Source organism: Heterocephalus glaber, unplaced genomic scaffold (assembly GCF_053883595.1).
Source record: "Heterocephalus glaber isolate CG9 unplaced genomic scaffold, H.glaber_assembly_v1.0 deba00001593, whole genome shotgun sequence".
NCBI lineage: Eukaryota > Metazoa > Chordata > Mammalia > Rodentia > Bathyergidae > Heterocephalus > Heterocephalus glaber.
The window spans coordinates 4,855,972-4,877,057 of NW_028258368.1; the positions used below are offsets into that span (position 1 = coordinate 4,855,972).

At 45.7% G+C, this 21,086-nt stretch overlaps 1 protein-coding gene across 3 annotated transcripts in view; it reads right to left on the reverse strand.

Moving 5' to 3' along the window:
• Positions 1 to 6,555: 6,555 nt before the first annotated feature.
• The window catches only part of Akap12 (A-kinase anchoring protein 12), an 87,853-nt gene continuing 73,322 nt past the window's right edge, over positions 6,556 to 21,086 (reverse strand). For all 3 annotated transcript variants that reach the window (XM_087193448.1, XM_004856878.3, XM_004856879.3), the window contains 2 exons: positions 8,910 to 13,734; positions 6,556 to 7,616 (listed from right to left, as the gene is read on the reverse strand). In XM_087193448.1, coding sequence (XP_087049574.1) covers positions 8,918 to 13,684 — 4,767 coding nt within the window. In that variant the 5' untranslated portion in view covers positions 13,685 to 13,734 and the 3' untranslated portion in view covers positions 6,556 to 7,616; positions 8,910 to 8,917. The remainder of the gene's footprint in view (positions 7,617 to 8,909; positions 13,735 to 21,086) is intronic.

The following is a 21,086-nucleotide window of genomic DNA, read 5'->3' on the forward strand; positions in this document are numbered from 1 at the left end:
AAAGAGTTGAGGCATCCAAAATGAACCCTTTGGTTCAAAATGTTAGGCCTTGGCCATGCGTTTCAGGGGAAAACAATACACATTGCTACATTTCAGTGGACTTGAACCCTGGGGAGGTTGTTCGGGAAGGATAGGGCATGGGGGGCCCTTCTCGCTCCAGCTGGGGCTCGTGATGGGGAGGGTGAGGCCCCTACACTACTCACTTGTTTCATACGGGGTGTATGGTTGATTGCAATGGAACCTAACTTGTTCAAGTTGACATCTGCTTTTTCATGACAATTTTCAGGCCCCTACTAATATTTTAATTGTGTTGGGCTTGGTTTTAGTTCTCCATTTTGGTCTAGGACAAATGATCACTATACATTTGTAGGGAAGCAAGATTAGGCTTAAACATTGTTAGGCAAATAGTCATGTGTCTCAATGCAGAGCAAGTAATCTGTCCTTTCTTAAAGAAAGGCTCCTTAAACAGAACTGTAAGAATATTAACTGTTAGCAGCTCTCACAGATAAAAATTAAGAATTTTTAGTGTGAAAAAATAGACCAGGATGAAATGATATTCTCTAGTTTCATTCTCTTTGGCAGATCACAGTATTTATGAGCATAAAGAACTTGTTAAATTCGTGAATCAAGCTTGTGTTATTCACTGGAAAATGGATAATGAATAATTGTCATGCCAGAATTCCCAGATCCTGAAGAAGACGCCTTGTGAAAAACCATTGTCAACCAGAAGTCTGAATGGGGGAGAGCCTGTGGGTGGATTGGGTGTCTGCCTACAAGGTGCATGTTTTTACAACTCCTAATTCTGTGAGACATGTCTCCCGTTTTTTAAATGAAAACCTGAGGCCCAGAAGTGTTAAGTAACTTTTCTGAGGTTACTCTACCAAATAGAGACAGCCAGGATTCAAACCCCATATGACTTACTCAAAAAACAGTATTCTTTCTACTTAACACCTAACATATCATTTGACCAGCCCTAGGCAATTAATTGTTTTTTGTTGTTGTCATCTTTTTTTTTTTTGGACTGGGGATTGAACCCAGGGCCTTATGCAAGTGTTCTGCCACTCAGCTACATCTCCAGCTCTTTTTATTTTATTTTGACATTGGGTCTCACCAAGTTGGATAGGCTGGCCTCCAACGTGGGATCCTCCTGCCTCAGTCTCCTGAGTAGCTGAAATTATAGGCATGTGCCACCATACCCAGCATAACAAACCTATCATTTAAGAAAAAAGAAAAGCAAGAGTCAAGGAGTAGAAGGCATCTGGGCTATTTTTTTGTATGTGGTTGGCTTTAGACCTAAATTTGTCCAAATTATAAAAGAACAATGTTATTTTCTTGCATATGAAAACATTTCTAAGCTAGACGTAACTGGAGGAAAGGGGAAGGAAAATCATTTTTACCTGTTAACCTCTCCATTCTGCTATTAAGGCAATTGACTGAAAGCCATTTTATATCCTTATAGTACCACGGTGGTCTTCAAACGTACGTGCCACAACATCTCCTGGAGGTTTGATCAACAAACTGCCCACCCTGCTCCTGGAAGGTCTAATCCAGTGAGATGGGATCAGGCCCAAGAATTTCTAACAGGTTCCCCGATGGTGCTGGTGCCAGGACCCTGCTTTGGGAACCATGGCATTATTGTGTCATTTCTGCTATAGCTTTACCGAGCTTGCCTGTTTCTACTGGCGGCTCTGAATGATAAAACCCAGAGGAGCTGACCAAGGGGCAGGAAGGGATCGGTGCCATTCCTAGCATACTTCTTTCTTTGCAGCAAGGTGTGCGACACATGCATCTGCACATGAGCCTTTAGAAGTACGGGGTTGAAAGGCTCTGGGATTTATTCTAACCCCCCCCCCGCCTCGTTCTAAATTTCCTTGTAATCTGTGAGCACAGAATAAGAATTTAGAATAATAACAAACAATAAACCAAATCCCCTAAATCTTTCCCAGAGGTCACCTGTACCATCCTCTGCCAGGATCCAGATGAGGAAACAAAGCTGCATTAGGTAATTTATTAGCCAAAATCATATAGCTTCTTTGCCCAGTTTGTAATTTCAGAACTCTGGGAGACTGAGGCAGGAGAACCACAAATTCAAACCTAGCCTGGGCAAAGTAGCAACTTAGGGAGATTCTATCTCAAAAAAACAAGACAAAACAAAACAGGATGCAGATGTAGCTCAGTGTGAAGGCCCTGGATTCATTCCTCAGTACCACAAATCAATCAATCAGCCAATCAATCATACAACTTCTGCAGAGTATGGATTTCCCAAGAACTCTTCTGAACCATTACACTGCTTAGGAAATCCTAGCTTTTTTTTTTTTTGGTACCAGGGATCGAAATCGGGTCCTTGTGCTTGCTCAGCAGGCGAAGAAACCACTGAGCTACATCCCCAGCCCTCAGGAAGTATTTATACTTTCTGAAGAGGACTCAGCTGAGATGATATGACTGCGCCCTAAATCCCTGTCTTTCTATGTCATGGACCAAAATTTGTGAATGAGATTTTAGGAAATGTCCTAAGGATCTGTGTAGTGCATTATTTTCCCCTAATGTGTCTCATGGATATCGAGAGGGCATTGATATCTCCATCTCATAGCCTCCTTTGCGAGACCTGTATATTTCACTGTCAACATCAGTGCTTGTCTTTGGATACTTCACAGGCATCTCAAATTGAACGTTCCACCGCACTCCTGTCACCCCAGGGCCCTGGGAGGCTGAGACGGGAAGATCACAAGCTTGAGCCCCACTGGGCAATTTAATTTAGCAACTTAGCAAAACCCTGTCTCAAAATAAAGAATTTAAAAGAGCTGGGGATATAGTTCAGTGCAAAGGTCCTGGGTCAGTTTCCAATACTAGAAAAAAATTGAGCATTTCCCAATCAACTCCCCCAACCCCAAGTCAGAAAGTGACTCCATATCCAGGTTCGTGCTACAGAAACGTCATTCACACTACACTGTTCCCAGGACAATCAGATACCATGCACTATTGATTCTGTCCTCTGAGAGCTCTCAATCTCCCCTACAGCTCCTCAGCCAAGCCTCCCCATCACTGTCCCTGCCAGCTCCTTACTGGATTAACTTTAACAGTGGGTTACTCAGGCTCCTCCCAGTATCGATTTCAGTTCCCTGCAAGTTAGATACTACCGGCATTTCAGAGAAACTCTTGCTTACACAGGGCTGCTCTTGCAGGATATCAAACTTCTGTGCCTCCAGCTCATGGCATACCAGTAACTCCTAGCCACTGTGATACCCAGAACATGGGCAGGGCACACAGGGCCACAGAGTGGGGCACTGTCACAGCCCAACACACTTAGGAACTGGGTAGGTGGAAGAACCGCACCACCTCCCTTGTAGGAGAAGCCCTACTTGGGATGCCCTGGCCACCTCTGCGGTATCGTTCTGAGAAAATCTTAAATAGTTCCACAGGTCAGGCTTGAGTGCTGAAGGCAGGCCCACCTGCTCTTCCAGGTAAGCTGCTGGGGCAGCAGGTAGACTCAAGCAATGTGGTTTTGTTTTGCAGTACTGGGAAATGAATCCTGGCCTTCACACTGAGCTACCTCTCCAGCCGTTTTTATTTTGAGACAGGGTCTCAATCACCAAATTGCCTGGGTTGGGCTGGAACTTGCAGTCCTCCTGCCTCAGCCTCCCAGAGTGCTGAGATTTCAGGCGTGCACTACCACGTCCAACTCACAATATGGTTTTTAAATTAGCCTAATTTATAGCATTGCTTTTGTGCTCACTAATTATACCAAGTTAATTGGGATTGTTAGAATAGAAAAGCATAGGGTTGAGAGTTAGTGCAGCGCTTTATTCTCCAGTACCCGCTGTGGGAAAATAACTTACTGTGCCGGCATTTTGTCATTTAGGAAGTGTTCCTCCACCTCTGGTCTCCAAACAGCATTGTAGGGAAGCTCTGAAGAGGTTACATGTAAAACCCACCCCGGTCCTGCTCTCACTTATTTTTGTGGTACCGGAAATTGAACCCAGGGCCTTCACAATGAACTACATCCCCTACCTTTTATTTATTTATTTATTTAACTTGAGACAAGATCTTTTCTCAGATGGAGCTCAAACTTGCAATTGATTGTCCTGCCTCACCCTCCAGAGTGCTGGAATTATAAGCATGTGCCACCATGCCCATCTTTACACTGTTAGTGTTGTAAGACGTGAAGGAATATGCAAAGGGAGGAGAGAACGTCACTCATCATGGCAGCATGTGACGGTAAAGACACCTTTCAGGTTGAGATATCTAGGAGACTGGACTGGTTACTAGGATGGGGTAGGATGTTTTTTAAAGTCATGATAATTTCACCACTATGCTATTCCCAAGCCCCAGTCAGCTTGGCCAGAACCAGCACTTTCGTCCAACGGCTCACCTTTCTCAGATGTAGTTTGGACCCGGATCCTTCCCTGATTCCAGTGACAGGCTGGGGACAGTGATGGTGAGGAGAGACTGGCCTGTGTATAAGAATTGTGTGGTATGCTGTGCTCAGCAGACCCATTTCCAGAACCCAGTTAGAGAGGAAGAGTCTGCAACGCTAGCTTTTGTTTTTTTGGTTGGACTATTCAAAAACTACATCAAACTGTGTCTGTGTGATCAGCCAGAAGGTTACTGAGATTCTGACCCAAAGGGCCAGGCCCCAAAAAGTTAAGAGTCACTGATAGGAACTTTTGTGTGCTCACACGCATCCCAGGTAAGTTCATTTCCATTTTCCCGTGATGCTCTCTGGACAGCATCACCAACAAAGACTCAGAACTTAAAATGTGATGAATATCACAACAGCAAAGAGGAGCAACACAAACTGAATCAAGGTGAAATTACAGAGAAAACCCATGGCATTTAATTACATTGTATTTTATTTAATGAAAATTGGCCCCAAACAGAAGTAGGAATCAAATATTGTCTTGGAGTAAAGGTAACTGCTAAGCTTGAAGCTTACATTGAAAGCTAAAATTTCCAGCCCCTGACTATCTGTAGTTCCAAACATCAAAGGGAAATACTGGAACAAAGGATCTATGTACACAGAGAGGCAACTCATGGGTACCAGTAAGCAAAATAACCTGAGGGAGAACATTTGTATTCCTCAAGTACAAGAAGTAGCAAGAGTTTACAAGTCTGGCAGCATCGCTTTCTATTGTACAGGGTTCTACAGTAATGCCAAAAATTGCAAAATTGAGGCACTTGCTCCAACGTCTGCAGTTTACAGTTGATTATGCTCATAAATTAACAGCAGCTTTAGAATTACAAAACAGAATTGCATTTCAGGCTACTGTTCCTCTTGTTAATAAAACAATGTGACTGAACAGACCTAGCTTGTACAGAAGCGACCCAGGGCACGTCAGGTAACAGTACAAAGGGCGCAGTCATGAAGCAGCTACCACTGGAAAGCCCACCGTGATGGCCAGGCCCTTGCCCATGTGTGGCAACAAGAGGGGACAGCTGCATGTCTCATCTGTTCAAAGCAGCGGTGTTTTTCCTGTCACAGGGAGGAAGTTGGTGCGAACACAAATCGTCATCTCCAATACTTCTTACCGATCTTCAGAAACTGACCTCTAGACTTGGGTTTCTTTGTAAGTCTTAGTTGCTCACATGCCAAAGCTTAAATCTGGTAATGTTTTGAAAATAGTAGTGGAGACTGAACCCAGGGGTCCTCTGCCAGCCCTTTTTACTTTTGAGACAAGGTCTCAACTCAGTTGCACAGGTTGACCTCATCCTTCCTCAGCCTCTGGAGTAGCTGGCATTATAGGGATGCGCCACCATACCCGGGGACATTCAGGTATTTTAACATTTAGTAATTACACAAGATGGCTGTTAGGTATATTTGAAAACACTACTAATAGGATATTAAATTTAGTTTTCTGACTATGAGACCATCCACTGCTACCACAAGGTAGTTACTAGCATGGCCAATTATTTATGTAGTCAGGTTTGTTAACATAAGAGAAACTCCTTCCAATTTTAGTGGCAAAAATTTTTGCCACTAAAAGTAGGCTTTCTAGAATATCATGCTTTTAAAGGTCATTAATTGGCAGTCGCACTTTAAATTCTCAAACTGAAGTACTGAGGGTGAGTCAAACATCAGCTTCACCAGGCCAGTTCTCTGTGTGAGATAAGTGTAACTCTACAGTAGGCGACAGCCTGTTCTTTGAAAACAATTGTGTGGCAAAATCCTTTATGTATGAGCATGATTCATCACATGGACACTTAAAAGCTTTTTCTAAGATCATATGTTATTTAGGCAAAGAATGCTCACCATTAAGCCTTCTTAAACTTTCTTTCTACAAATATTATTTGAAAACCAGAAATATTATCAAGGAAAATTGACTTTTTCAGGAATTACCACATGTAGAACTGTACCCAAAGTGTCTGAAAAGCTAGTAGTTCACTTTAGAAAATGTGTCTCTGCCATGGCTTCCTCTGAACTGAAAATCCAACTCAAACCAGCATAAAGTGTTCAGTTCTCATTGGTTCACGTAGTGTTTACATTAGGGATGCTCCATCTTACTCTAACGAGATAATAGGTCCTCACTTCTAGTGCCTAATAAAACCAGCAAACCTAAGTGAAAGCAAGTGTTTTATTTAAATCAGTTGTTAAATCACAGTTTATCCAAATGAACATAATGCCACACTGTTCGTAAAAGAAGGGGCACAAATATGACACAGACAGAATCCAGTATCTATCAAAATACATTTGGAAAGAAGAAAACTTGACTCGTTTCATTCTGTGAGCGAATGTGGTCCAGCATATAAGAGCAGAGTCAAAAACTTACAACAGTCAATTATTTTCTATATAATATGAAAAACATTTTACTACGCTGCCTTGGTATTAAGCACACTCTTCTGTCCAAACCACCGTAACAAAATCAATTAGGAGAACAGACTAACAAGACTATATTTGTTAGTGGAAAAAAACTTCCTTCCAACTTCCGCTGGACTAGAAAGAAAAATTTCACAGTAACTATGGAACATTCTGTGTGTTTCAAATGCTTTTTATGTTTAGCTCGCTGTGCATAATAGCAAAGTGACCAGTTTGTGAGTGCTACACTAAGTATGGACCTCAGCTTTAGTGGATTTGTAGAATAAGAATTGTACCTTCTCACCAGGAATGTTATTTCTTGGAAGCTGTTTTTCACGGGTGTAAACGAGGCTTTAAACTTCCCAAGGCTTCCCCATAGCTGCACACCCTGTCACATACTGTGTGATATGAAAGGCATGTACTATGCTGGACGTGTCTTTAAACACCAAGAAAAAAATATACAACAGATACAGAAGGAGGATTACTCAAAACACATATAAATACATTAAGAACGATACTCCAGTTTGAGAAGTAGAACTAGGTATTGCCAACTCCAGTTCCAGGTCAAGAATTTAGGGCTTCAATTCAGAAATATCATGATATCACGGGAAAGTAATAGGTGGTCTTGAAAAAAAACGCAGTGTTAGATGGCTATAGCTCCTGATGAAGCCTCAGGATTGTTGGGGGGCGCTCTGGACGTGAGATCAGTAGGGGGCCCACTCTCTAGTTCTCAAGTTCTGAAATATTGGTTTCGAGTCTCAGCAGCAGCATTTTCTTCCGTGGCTTGTCTTCACATTCTGGTCTTGCAAATATACAATGACATTAACTGTAGAAGGAAGCAGAATAAATAAAATCTCCTTTTTCTCTACCATTTATTAACAACAGAATAGCTGTGCAAGTGAACTGTAGCTAACCAGGAATCATATTAACACTAGATTTTAGTCCATCAAAAAGAGAAAGTGCAGTGGGGTTCCAGAGCCTGCCACGCAAGCGCAAGGTCCCGAGTTTGATCCCCAGTACCGAGAGAGAGAGAGAGAGAGAGAGAGAGAGAGAGAGAGAGAGAGAGAGAGAGAGAGAGAAAATGGCCAGGTACAGTGGTGCATGCCTACAATCCCAGCACTTGGGAGGCTGAGGCAGGAAGATTGCAATGAGTCTGAGACCAGACTGAACTGCACAGTGAGACACTGTCTTCACAAACACACAAACAAACAAACTTAAAAAATTAAAAATAGAGGCCCGGGATTTAGCTCAGTGGCGCCATGCTTGTCTCACAAGTGCAAGGTCCTGAGTTTGATCCCTGGTACTGGGGTAAAAAAAATGATGTTAAAAATTAAAAACAAAACATGAGGGTGCATATTATATTATACCATGCTACCACAAAACTAGCAATATTGTATTGTATATATAAAGTATTGTAGCAATACTTTCTGTCAGGCCTTGGAAAATTTTTTTAAATACTTGTTAATATTGGAAAAACTCCCCCCTCCAAAGCACTATAAACCGAATTTGTGATATAAACTTATTTCTGGCTGCTAATTATTATTTTTAAAATCTCAACTAGTTGGCACCATGCTGAGCAACCACACTGTCCTCCTTCCTTCTCTCTCTCTCTCTCTCTCTCTATCTCTTTCTTTCTTTCTTTCCCAGGGATTGAACTCAGGACCTTTCATTTGAGATGCAGGTGGCAGCACCACTGAGCTAAATCCCCAGCCCCAGCACACTGTATTTCTTACACTTTGAGCCAAACACACACACACCCCTTTCTTTTCTTTTTCTTTTTTTTTGGTACTGAGGATCAAAGTCAGGACCTTGTTGCAAGGCTTGTTCAGCGCCACTGAGCTAAATCCCCAGTCCCTCCTTCTTTTTTTCTACAGCAGTCGCATGAGAGGTAAAATGAAGACATTGTTTTCATGACACCAATAAGACTAAAGTGGTATTTCAATAAAGGGAGAAAATGCAACTACTCTAGATCTCTTTTTCTAGCTGATCCTTATTTCCACAACTGAAGGTTATCCAAAAATCACGTATTTGAACTCCTGAGATTCCCTTATAACCAATTTGCTGTCTTCTGACATAAAAAAAGGGGAAATGACCTCAGAAGAAAAGGAAAGTTACTTACAAAGTGCCTTAGGATTCTGCCGGCTCTCTCCCTCCTTTCCGCTGCTCCTCTTCTGTTTGCGGTTTGATGTCCTTCTCCGACTCACTGTATGCCTTTCCTCCCTTAGCTCCTGCTTCCTCCTCTGTTAGTTTTGGTCCGTTGGTGTCTGAGGACTCTTTGGTTAAGCCTCCTGGGGCGGCAGGATCTGCCAAGGCTGAGTCCTCGGCAGCATCCTCTTTCTCGTCTTCTCTGGATTCAAGAGCTGACTTGTCCATTCTTCCTCCGGTCTCTCCACAGCCATCATCAGTTGCTACAGGCTTTGTGCCCATTTCATCGCTCTCTGCCTGGGCTGGGGCAACCACCTCTTTAGACTGCTGCTCATTCACACCGGAGCCTCCAACCTCAACTGTCGGGGTCTCTTCTGAAGCTCCGTTCACATCTTTGGAAAGCTCGGGAGCCACAGCAGCGAGCTCGGGAGCCACAGCAGCGAGCTCGGACTCATCCCGGGTGGCGACAGTTTGTGTTTCATCCTGCACAGACACCTGTTGTCCACTGGCTTCTTCCACAGGTTTCTGTCCAGGTCCCTGGCTGTCGGCTGGCACCTGGGGAGCCTCTTTCTCTATGTCAGATGCTGTTTCCTCTGGCCGGGAAAACTGGTCCACAGCTGTCTGGATTATGTTTTGCACAAGCTTACTGCTCTCAGTCTCAAGTTCCAAGATCTGATTTTCAGCCTTGGGACCGCCCTCTACTGCCAGGCTCACTGTACCTTCCAGACAGCCAACTTGCCTGTCATCTTCATCTGCCTTCTGCTTCTGGGATGCACGGTTCTCTCCCTGCAGGTCCGAGTGCAGGTCTTTCTCAGGAGTGGCAGACACTATGACTAGCTCTGATTCCATCTGAGGCTCAGTCCCCACAGGGACAGCATCGTCTCCCAGCTGAAGAGTCCAGTCCCCGACCTTCCCTGGAGATCTCTCTGCTGGTTCTAAATGTGCAGGCTCCACGGCGTCACTTGTTTCTGAAATCCTGCCGGTTTCTCCTAACACCTCCTCCTCCGCTGCCGTAGGTACAACAGTCACTAGTGCCTCAGTGCTCTGACCTTGAGTCTCCACACATCCTGCTTCCTCCTCTGGATCTGAAGGAGGAGAGCTTCCATCTAAACTGCTTACCTCCTTTTCCCTGTCTGTGACGTTTACGTCAGCCATCTGGACTAGTTGCTGGTTGGGCTCTTCGGCTCTGGGACCGGCTGATTTTTGCTCAACTTTTTCTTCACTGTCTTGTACTGCCTTTGCATCAGTGTTCTCCTTTTCTACTTGAGCTACCCTCTCTCCCTCTTCTCGGCCTGGACTCTGGAGTTCTGTGTTACCACCATCCTTTTGACAGTCTGCCCCTTCAGTCAATTCACCTGGAAGAGGAACTTCAGTGGCCTTTTGCTGACTGGCCACGTGTGCAGATGTGACAACTTCAACACACGGTCTGTCTTTGGCTTCCCCACCAGCAAGCAGGCAGGCCTCTCGAATCACCTCAGTCTTGGACACTATGGGTACGCCTTCCACTGATGGCTCTTGATCCTTATGTTCTAGACTATCTTCCGGTTTTAATTGTTCTGTATAGTCTTCCTGGGATTGAAAACTTGGTGGTGCTGAAGGCCCCTCTTTCTGGACAGGAGCTGCCTCTACCTCTGTGGCCTGTGGCTGAGTGCCAGATGCAACTGCACCGTCTCCTTGCCCTTCTGTGACCTCATTTTGCTGTATTGTACCTAGCTCGTCAGTATCTGCCACGGGGGTGCTTCCGTTGGTCTCACTGTCTGTTGGGGTATCTGCTGAGTCAGGGAGAACAGACTGCTCTGGGGGCTGCACCCCAGCTAAGGGCTCAGATTGGCACGTGGTTACCAGCTCCCTGGACTCTACCCTCGCTGTGACTTGAGGAACTTTCGCAAAGCCTTCAGGGGCAGCCTGTGCTATTACCTCCCCTCGCGTAAAATGTTCAGTTTTAGTTTCTTGTATGTTTACTCTCCACACTACATCCATCTCTTCCTTCAGATCTGGTTCATCGGAGTCTTCTTCTGCTTCCTCCACCTTCTCAAGGGCTTTTGGTTCTGCTTTCTGCATGATCAGAGTCACACCTTCGGCCCCACTGCTGTCTGGCACCTGTGACTTCTCTTTTACTTTTTCTGCAACTGCCTGTAAGACAGCCTGGGTCTGCCGCTCCTGCTCTTCTGCATCTGGCCCTCCGCTTTCCACCTCCTGGACTGGGGTGGCTTCCTCCGTGGTGTCTGGGGACTCGGTTAGCTGGGAAACTGCGGACACCATCTCTGTGGTCTCTTCTGCGGCTGATGCTTCGGTGGCTTCTTCAGCACAGAGCACCTCCGTGGTCTCTGCAGCTGTCACTGCCTCAGAAGTTAATGCCACTTCACTAGTGATCGTGTCATCAGGGGCATCTCTGCTCTCGGGGAGAGTGCGGGTGGCTGTGGGGAATTCTTCTGCAATGACTTCTCTTTCAGTCCCTTCCTCAGTTGATGGTGTGGCTTCACCTTGTGCTTGTTCAAGAGGCTCTGTCACAGAGGCAGATATCCAAGAAGGAGACCGCTCTTCCACACTGGTAACTGCCCTTGTCCCATCGATGACAGCCACTGCTGCACAATGAACCAGATTCTTGCCGAGTTCCTCGGACACATCCACACCCACCTGTTGCTCAGGGGTGGCTTCGCTTTGTGGGGCTTGCTGAGCTTCCATCTTCTCCCTTTCCACGGCATCATACTCGGACAGAGGCACTACAGCTGGGACATCAGAATCCTCTTCATTGATTTCTGCAGGCCCTGTGTCTCCAGCAGTGGGTTGTTCTTGTTTCCCATCTGACCTTTTCTTCCTCCGTCCAGGGATAAATTTCTTAATTGAAACCCAAGATTCTTCTTTCCCAGGTTCAGCATCTGAAGCTGAATGCTCTACACCACTGGACTCTTCGTTTTTCTCTTCCTGTTTTGACTTGGATTTTTTTCTTGGGGTCACTAATCTTTTAAATGACTCCCAGGTGGAAACGCCCTCCCCTTCGGAGGGGCTGCCGGCTGGCTCAGGGGAGGAGCTTCCCTGCCCTTGGTCAGGTTCCTGGGTGCCAGCAAGGACAGAGTCGTTTCCGGTTTCTTTGTCTCTGGCAGCCTCCTCTGCTTTGCGGCCGTCTCCTCCCATCGTTTTTGGTCCTCCCTCCTCATCAGAAGAGGAGGCTTTCCTTGCTCTTTTCTTGGATGACCCCACACAAATCAACACCTCCCAAGACACCGAAGTGTCCACCTTGCGCTTCGGCTCTTCGGGCTTTTGCTCTTCCCCAGCGCCTTTGATTTCTTCTTGCATTTCGGAGGCTGCACTCTCTGTGGAAGACAAGGTGGCGCTCTTGACCCTGTCCGGCTTGTCCAACTCGTCCTCCTTATCACTTTCAGAAGGCCTGCGAACACGCTTCTTGGGCGTCACCATCTTCTTGAAAGATGCCCAGGGAGTAACACCTTCTCTCTTTTTCTCTCCATCGGAAGTAGCTCCTTCTTCAGCCTCTCCTTCGTGGTGGCCCTCGGTGATCCCCTTCTCCAGACACGTGATCTCCTCGGGTTCTTCAGGGGAGGAAGCGGAGCTCTCACCCTTCTCATCGGCACTATCCGGAGACTCCGCTGCCCCTTGGTTATTTTCCCCTGACTCCTCATCTCCTCCTCCTCCTCGTCTCCCCTTCTGTTTCTTTCCAGAAAGCTTCTTTAAGCCGGTGCTGGAGAACAGTTTTTTCAGGGGGCTTCCCTGCACCTTGGTTCTCTCTTGTGATGACAGCACGGCCACCTCACTCACGATGCTCTCGGGCTGTTTGGGCAACACCTTTCCATCGGGACTCAGCTCTGTCGGCCGGGCGTGGTCTCCAGAGTCACACGCTTCTTGGGTCTTTTCCAGCTCCTCAGCGAGTTCAGCTTCCTGAGTTTCCTGAGCACTTGCTTCCACCAGTTTTTCAGGTGGCAAGGATTCTACTGTTTCTCCCACACCTGCTTCTTGCTCCCCCATTTTCTTCTCCATACTGCTGATGTGGACTTCGGCAACAACTTCTTGGTGGGCTTCTACTTTTTCATCAAATACTTCCGTGGCCAACGGAGCACATTTCTCTGCAGAAGAGCCCTGCACACCACTGACTTGATCTTCCAAAGGCAACTCCACCTTCTCGTAGTCAGCTGATAATCTGGCCTCATCCCCGCCTTCCACGGGCTTCTGGGGCTGCTCAGAAGCTGTGAGCTGCTCAGGGGTATCTTCTGCCTTCTCATTTTCCTCTGTGTCTGCCTTTGCTGGCTCTTGCTCCTTTTTCTTCTCAGAGGCTTCCAGTTCATCCTCCTTTGGCTTCCTGAAACTGGTCTTTTTGCGCCAACCGGCCCAACCTTGGGTGAAGAATTTCTTGAAGGTTGATGCAGTCTCGCTTGTGACTGGGCTGGTGGGAGATTCTGGAGATTTGGTGGGTTCTTTTTCTCGTGCTGCTTCTCCTTCATCTTTCCCTTCTGCTATCATTTGACCAGACTCAGGTGTGAGAGGAATTTCTGTGTTGCTCTGCTGGTGCTTAAAGGTGTCTTCCACCTTCTCGATGGATTGTTTTCGTTCAGTTTCTTTGGCTGCTGCCTCTCCGGTATCTATGTTGGGCTCTCCAACATCACTAGCCTGGGCCTCAGTAGGCCCTGTTACCTTTTCTAAGTTGCTTTCTGAAGAGGGAATCTGTTCGACTATTTCAGGCCTTTGCTCCTGCTTATCCTTCATGATGTCCTCCACAACCACAGAGTTGGCCGCCATGTCTTTATCCAAGTCTTTCTGACTCACATCTTCGGGCTCCCTCTGTCCAACTGGTAACAAAATGGGGCAAGAAAGGAAAAGTGAGTACAGTTCCCAAAACTCAAGCATTTTAAAAATATGACCAATACTCTTGTTAACATCAGGTAACTCCAGGCCATGGTAGTGAGGGTCTTATGGTTATTTGCACATCTTCAAAATTAGGCAATGTCTGCCTCTTCCAAATGAACTTTTAAAATTCAGGTTCAAAGGTGCTACTCTACTTTTCTGTTCTCTGTTAAAGGGAAGTTAACAAACTCAAACATCAAAAAAATTATTTTACACATAAGTAGTATCACTAAGGATAGAACGACCAGAGAGCATATTTTCTGTTGAAGTGTTGGAATCACACACCACACCTGTGGTTTTCAACTAAAATCCATCAAGTATCAGAGGTAACTTTCACTTTGTAGGAAGTAAAGCATGAGGGACACAAGGTGGGGGTGGGGGGTGGGGGGGAATAGCTTATTGGTGGAACACCCCTAGGTTCAATCCCCAGTACTGTGAAGAAAGAAAAAGATCTAAGGTATTTAACAGCAGAAATGCCTGCCCTGGTCCTAAATCAGATATTCATTAGGGCAACTAATAAAAAGACTCTCGTGAGGCTTCTTGGGAAAATCTGAGTGTGGTTTAGGATTAGGTGTGGCTTGTATCTGGATGTCCCTCCAAAGCCTTATGGGGCCATGGGTGGGGAGTTTCGAAGGTGGCTGGATTGGGGTGTGTGAATGTGGATAAAGAGTGTGATGCTGGGATTCGGGGTGTGGGTAACAGAAGCCCAACCTGGGTGTGGGTGGCACCACTCACAAGGCTGGTAGCCCAGATGGGATAAAAGGGAGAGGCAGGCATGGCTGCTGCTGCTTCTACAGCTTGCTGCCTTCTCCTTGCCACACCATAACCCCTCTGCCACGCCACCCTGCCTGGGACCCAGCCAGCTATGGACTGAAACCTCTGTGAACTGCAAGCTACAATAAACCTTTCCTCCTTAACTTATGGGTGTCACTAACACAGTGAGATCAGTCTTTACTAAAATGAGTAGAGACTTTGACTTAAGAAAGGAGGTCACAAATTTTGGTGTCTCTCTCTCTCTCTTCACACGTGACCTTTGCAGGGTGAGAATACAATATATTTTAGTTTTGCTTGTCTGAATTTTCTAATTTTCTATGCAGGACGTGTTCTGAATTTGACATAAAAAAGGTCTCAATAAAAGGTGTACAAGGACATAGGGGAAAGGGAACCCTTCTACATTGTTGGTGGGAATGTAAACCACATCTGTTATGGAAATCAGTATGGCAATTCTTTAGAAACTAAAAATAGAAATTCCAGTTGACTCAGCTATACCTCTCCTGAGTATCTTCCTCAAAGACTAAAGTCATCATATGACAGCGATACATGCATGCTCATGTTTACAGCAATGCAGCTCACAATATAGCAAAGTCATGGAAGTGACTTATATGCCTATCAATAGATGAATGGAGGGGCTGGGGATTTAGCTGAGTGGTTCCGGTGCCTGCCTCGCAACCGAAAGGTCCTGAGTTCGATCCTTGGTACCAAAAAAAAAAAGAGAGTTAGTGCCCTTAATCCTATTAAAAAAAAAATAGATGAATGGATAAAGAAAATGTCTAATTGTCAATCCTATTCATGTTTTTTTGTTGTTGTTTTGTTTTGTTTTTTTGGTACTGAGGACTGAACCTGGAACCTTGCGCTTTCAAGGGAGGCGGCGGAACCACTGAGCTAAATCCCTGGCCCCAAGAAAAGAAGATATATTTATATATATAATATTATATTAATAATATATATACACACACACAAGGGAGTACAACTCAACCATAAAGAATGATAAATTTGACTCATTTGTAGAACAGTGGATGGATCTTGAGACAACACTAGTAAGTGAAATAAGTCAGTCACAAAAGGTTAAGTATTGCATGGTTTCTCCACTATGAGAGACCCAAAATGTAAATAACTTGAAGAGCAAAACTAAAAGAGCCATGGTAAGAAACAGGGAGACAGACTCTGCAGAGAGGGAAAGGGAATCTGGAGGAGGGGAGGGTGGGGAGGGGCAGAGGAAGGAAACATGAAGATGTGCTGTGTGTTGTTCCAATCCCCCAGCTGAATGCAGTCACTAAGTATTGCAAACATACACTAATAATGTAAAAACATACTTAATGTCCTCAGCGTGAAATGAAGCTTAATTTTAACCAGCTCCTGCACCAACACTTAGAGCATAGAAGCAATTAATACCGACATATTTGGAAACACAGATATAATATGCTCCCCCAAATTCCATAAATGCTTTTCATTTATATCGTTTTAGGGACCCTAAAATAAAATAAAACAAACAATTTATTTTCATATTTATGAAATACTACCAGGGCCGAGGATTTAGCTCAGTGGTTCTGCCGCCTGCCTCGTAGGTGCAAGGTCCTGAGTTCGATCCCCAGTACCAAAAAAAAAAAAAGTGAAATACTACCAACGCATGTGAAATATTACCAATGTAAGTCTACAAACCCCCTGTGCTCTTGATTGGGAGTTATTTTGAAACAGAAGTCCTGAAAGTTAAGTGCACAGCTTCCTGAGCTGCCACTGAGAGAGGAGCACCCAGCAAGCTCGGGCTCCACACCGGCTGAGCTGTAGGTTCACCCAACGAGCCTTGTCTTTTCTTTCCTTCTTTTCAGACATGACTGGGTTCGGGGAAATAACAGATAAACTCTGCAGGAGATATGGGCCTCTTGTTCTTCACGGTCAAGAGGGCTTTGTTTCAACGACAGTGCCGTGCCTTCTGTCTCTGGTAATCTGCAGTGCTCACACGGGTTGGCACCACTTCTAAGACAGCACCCAAAACAAAACCCAGGAGGGAGGGTGATGGGAAAAAGGAAGGAGTCCATCCAAAGGGTACAGAGTCTCAGCAGCTAGCAGAAGAGGCTTGAGCGACCTGCTACATGGTGACCACAGCTAATAACGTAGCTTACTGGTGGCACTTTCACTCCTATAATCCCAGCACTCAGGAGGCTGAGGCAGGAGGACTGCTAAAGTTTGAGGCCAGCCTGGGCTACATAGTGAATTCAAGGGCAGCCTGGGCTATGTGGTGAGATCCTATTTCAAAAAACAGAACAAAATTACTGTGAAATACACTGTGACTAATTTGAAACTTCATAAACAAAAAGGAAACCAACCATATTAAATATTGAGGCAAATATTCAAAAAGAAAAATTCAGACATGCTAGGCTGCCAAGTATCTTTAACCTTTTTCCTACATTCTAAATAACATAATGTATATTATTTTTTAAAAGCATGTATAGTCTTCTTAAGTAAGACAGTGTTTTGAGTTTCCATTTGTTCCTATTACTATGATGAGCTTGCTTATTGTTAATCTAAGGGCATTTTCATGAACCATTTCTTTTAAGTTTCCCATTATAAAAGTATAGTTGCAAGAACAGCCGGGGATTTGGCTCAGTGGTGCTGCTGTCAGCCTCACCAAGTGCAAGGTCCCAAGTTAGATCCCTGGTACAAAAAAAAAAGTATAGTCATAAGAGACAATTCTGCAAATACTTTCAATGTAACACCAGGGCCGGGGATGTAGCTCAGCAGCACCGCACCTGCCTGGCAAGTGCAAAGTCCTGAGTTTGATCCCTGGTACCAAAAACATTATAATAATAAATTTTTTTTAAATAAATATGACACAAGACGCGATCTTCTTTTATAAAAAGGTGGACAATATCATGGGAACTATACGAGAGAAAGAGCTAAATCCCAATACCTACCTAGTGCAATTTTACTAGTAATGGATAGAAATATAAATTAAAAAAAAAAAAAGAACCAAGATGCATCATGTAAAAGTACAAGTTCCCAATGAGAAATGTAAATGTGTTATATACCTAAAATGTACCAATAAAAGAATTTAAAAAAAAAAAGAAATATAAATTAAATATTCTGCCACAAGCCTGAGATTATAAGCACTCATTATCTGCTCTGGAATTAAGAAATGCAGGTCTTTTGTGACCTTGGGGGAGAATATGGTAGGTATTATAGACATCATTTCCCCCACCATGTCCCTCCATTTCAGTGTGAAACATTTTTTTTCCTTTTTAATTCTGAAAATATTATACTGTATAAAGTTAGAACCAGGGAAACATCTGGGCATGGTGATACATGTCTGTAATCCCAGCATTCAGGAGGCTGAGGCAGGAGGGTTACTGAGTTTGAGCCCACCCTGGGCTACATAGCAAGATCCTGCCTCAACAACAACAAAAATAAATAAATTAATTAAATGAAACAAGGATGATAAACAGCTGCCAATAGTTTTTCAATAATCATACAGTTGCTTGTAATACATATTTTTGCTTGTTTTGAAGGTACCTAGGAAATTTTAAAATCATAACTGGCCAACTAGTCTGTGGCCTCTTCTGACCTAAGTAACACTGAATGTCCGAACAGTCGTGGGGACTGAGGGGGTGTCCCGGGGCCCAGAGGTGCCTTTGTGCAGGTGCACAGGTGAGACATGGGGCCAAGCTAGAGATGTGCCATACAGCCCTGCTCCTGAAAACTCGGCCTCTACCACATCTTCCTGCTGTCAAACATCTGAGGGCCTTAAGGACAATCCCAAGCTACCTGACCTGGAGTCAGACACACAGTTTCCACCTGAGCCCCGCCTGTTTGCACACATGCGCATGCGGCCCGAACACTGCGCCTTCACCTGGCCACGAGCCGCCCTGGAACCCGGATCCCATTTCTCAGTCCCTTGTCCTCATTCTGGAGCCCCTTCCGACACTGTAGTCCACCTGTGCTCAGTCCTGGGGATTTAGGCTTGGATCTTTTGCCACCTCCCCTGGGCCCACCTTGCCACACCTTCCCCCACCCTGGATGGCACCCAGGGTCTTCTTACTGAGCTACATCCCCAGCTCCTTTCATTTTTTTAAAACAGGATCTCACATTAAGTTGCCCAGGCTGGGCTCGAACTTGTGGTACTCCTGGCTCCACCTCCCACCAACCCTGGGATTACAGGCATGCGCCACCACACCGGGCTGCACCCCTCCCTCCCAACCTGCATCTCCACTGACAGTGAATGGTGCCTGCTCGCTCTGGGTCACCATGGCCCACAGCTATGCTACAGGAGGGTTTGACACCCCACGTGCAAGGGGCCCAGCTGGGATGAAGCAGGCGGGTGCTGTCCTCATCCCTGTCCCCTCCTCCCCCTCCTTGGTGCATCCAGTTTTCCAAGGCGAGGACAGCAGGAAGGCAGGAGATGGCGGGAAGCTACTCACGGCAGCGGCTCCTCCACCCTCGAATGGTGGATGACCGTGGCAGGCTGAGCTGCCATGCATCACAGAGGCTGGAACACCTACAATCCCCACACCACCAGAAAGCTGCCCGCTCGGGCAGGCCAGGCACCACCCTGAGTCTCCCCAGGTGCAGCCACACTCCTGAGGGTCAGTCCCGGGGCCAAAGCCAGTCCTGCCACGTGGGGCACAGGAGCCACAGCCCGCTGGCTCTACCTTCTACAGCAGGTCAACACAGGGACGGCCAATCTGCGTGTGGCTTTGGCTTGGCTGTAAGAGCTTTAAGTTACTGAGTATAAGAACTCTGGACAGGGGCATGCTCCCCAGGAAGAGCTGTCACTTGGAGTCACACGGCCTTCCTCTCCAGCTGGTTCACTTCACAAGTAGCCATTCTGGAGAATGCAAAACCAGTGTCACTAGGGAAGCAGTGTGGGTCTCTTTTTGTTTGTTTTGTTTTTTGAGACAACGTCTCAGTACATAGTTTAGACTGGCCTTGAACTCACTATGTAGCCCAGGATGGCCTCAAACTCACGGAGATCCTCCTCCCTCATCCTCCCGGGAGCTGGGATTATGGGTGTGGGCCACCATGCCTGGTTTTTCTTATACTAAACATATTTTATGATCCAGTGATTGTATCCCTTGGTATTTACCCAAACATGACGAGGTGTTAAATGCATACAAAACCCTGCACATGGCTATTTATCACAGTTTTTTTTCATAACTGCCAAAACTTGGAAGCAACCAAGGAAGGAGTCCTTCAGTGAGCGAGTGCTGTAAACAGTGCTGTGGAACATCAGCAGTAGGAAGGACACAAAGAGACACGGAGGAACCTTACATGTGTCCGGCTAAGTGGGAAGGTGCCAGTCAGAAAAGGCTGACTCTCCGATCCTGGGGACAGGAAAACACTGTGGAGACAGTGAAAGGATCCGGAGACCGGGGTTGGGGGGCGATGAACAAACCGCAGAAGAGATTCCGCAGTGAACAATCGCTCTGTGCAGTGTGTAAGGTGGACACACATCTCCCCCATACTCACGTCCAGACTCATGGAGGCACAGCAGGGCCCCGACAGAGACCAGCGGCTGGGTGGCAAGAATGTGGCGATCCTGTCCTCACGTGTAGGAAACGCACCACGGGTGTGTGTGTGTGTGTGTGTGTGTGTGCACGCGTGTACACACAGAGAGTCAAGGTGCACAACAGAAGTAAACAAGAAAGTTTGCAGTTTTTTTTCTTTGCCAAGAAGTCAATTCTATACTTTCAAAGTGTAAACATTCTTTTAACCTTGTATAATTTGTAAGTGCCACTTAAGGAAGAGCAAATACTTCATATCAACTCCCACACTTTGATGGGAAAATTACTGCATGTTTCACATGGATGACAATTTGAATTCTACTTCAGCATGAAAAGGGGCGTTTGGTTTACTCATGATTACAGTCATGCTTTTTTAAAAAAAGGAAGGGCCAGGGATTTGGTTCAGTGGTGCCACCGCCTGCCTCACAAGCACAAGGTCCTCAGTTTAATCCCCAGTACCAAATAAATAAATCAATTTAATTTAAAAGAAGGAGAGAACACATGCAGCTTACCCACGCACTGGCAGTGACACAAAGATCACCGGACCCTCGTTTCACATCCAGCCAGGGAAAGGGTGAGGAAACAAGAATCTATGCTGCTAAACGGGGGTGAGGGTTGGGCAGGGCATTTGCATCTTTTACTTGAGAGGGGAGCTGTTCTACAGTGGAGGAATCTAAATGTCAACCTGGAACGAGCAGGGGCACACTGTGTTCAAAAGCCTGAGGAGGACACAACATCCGCTCTGCTGTGTTCTGCCTAACAGTGATTTGAGGCCCCCTGGGTCACAGAGCAAGACCCTGTCTCCAGAAACAAACCAAAAAACAAACAAGAAGGAGTGACTTATACTGAATCAGGACACAACACAAAATGAGGACTAGGTGGAGGTGGAGATCTCTATGCTTCAGCCATATCAGCATCTCAAAGACAAAGAAATGTTCCAGATTAAGAGCTAAGGACAGGGGGCCACACGTACCACCTGGCCCTAGGTTAGACCTTGCAAAACAAAGAAGGAATGCAAAAGG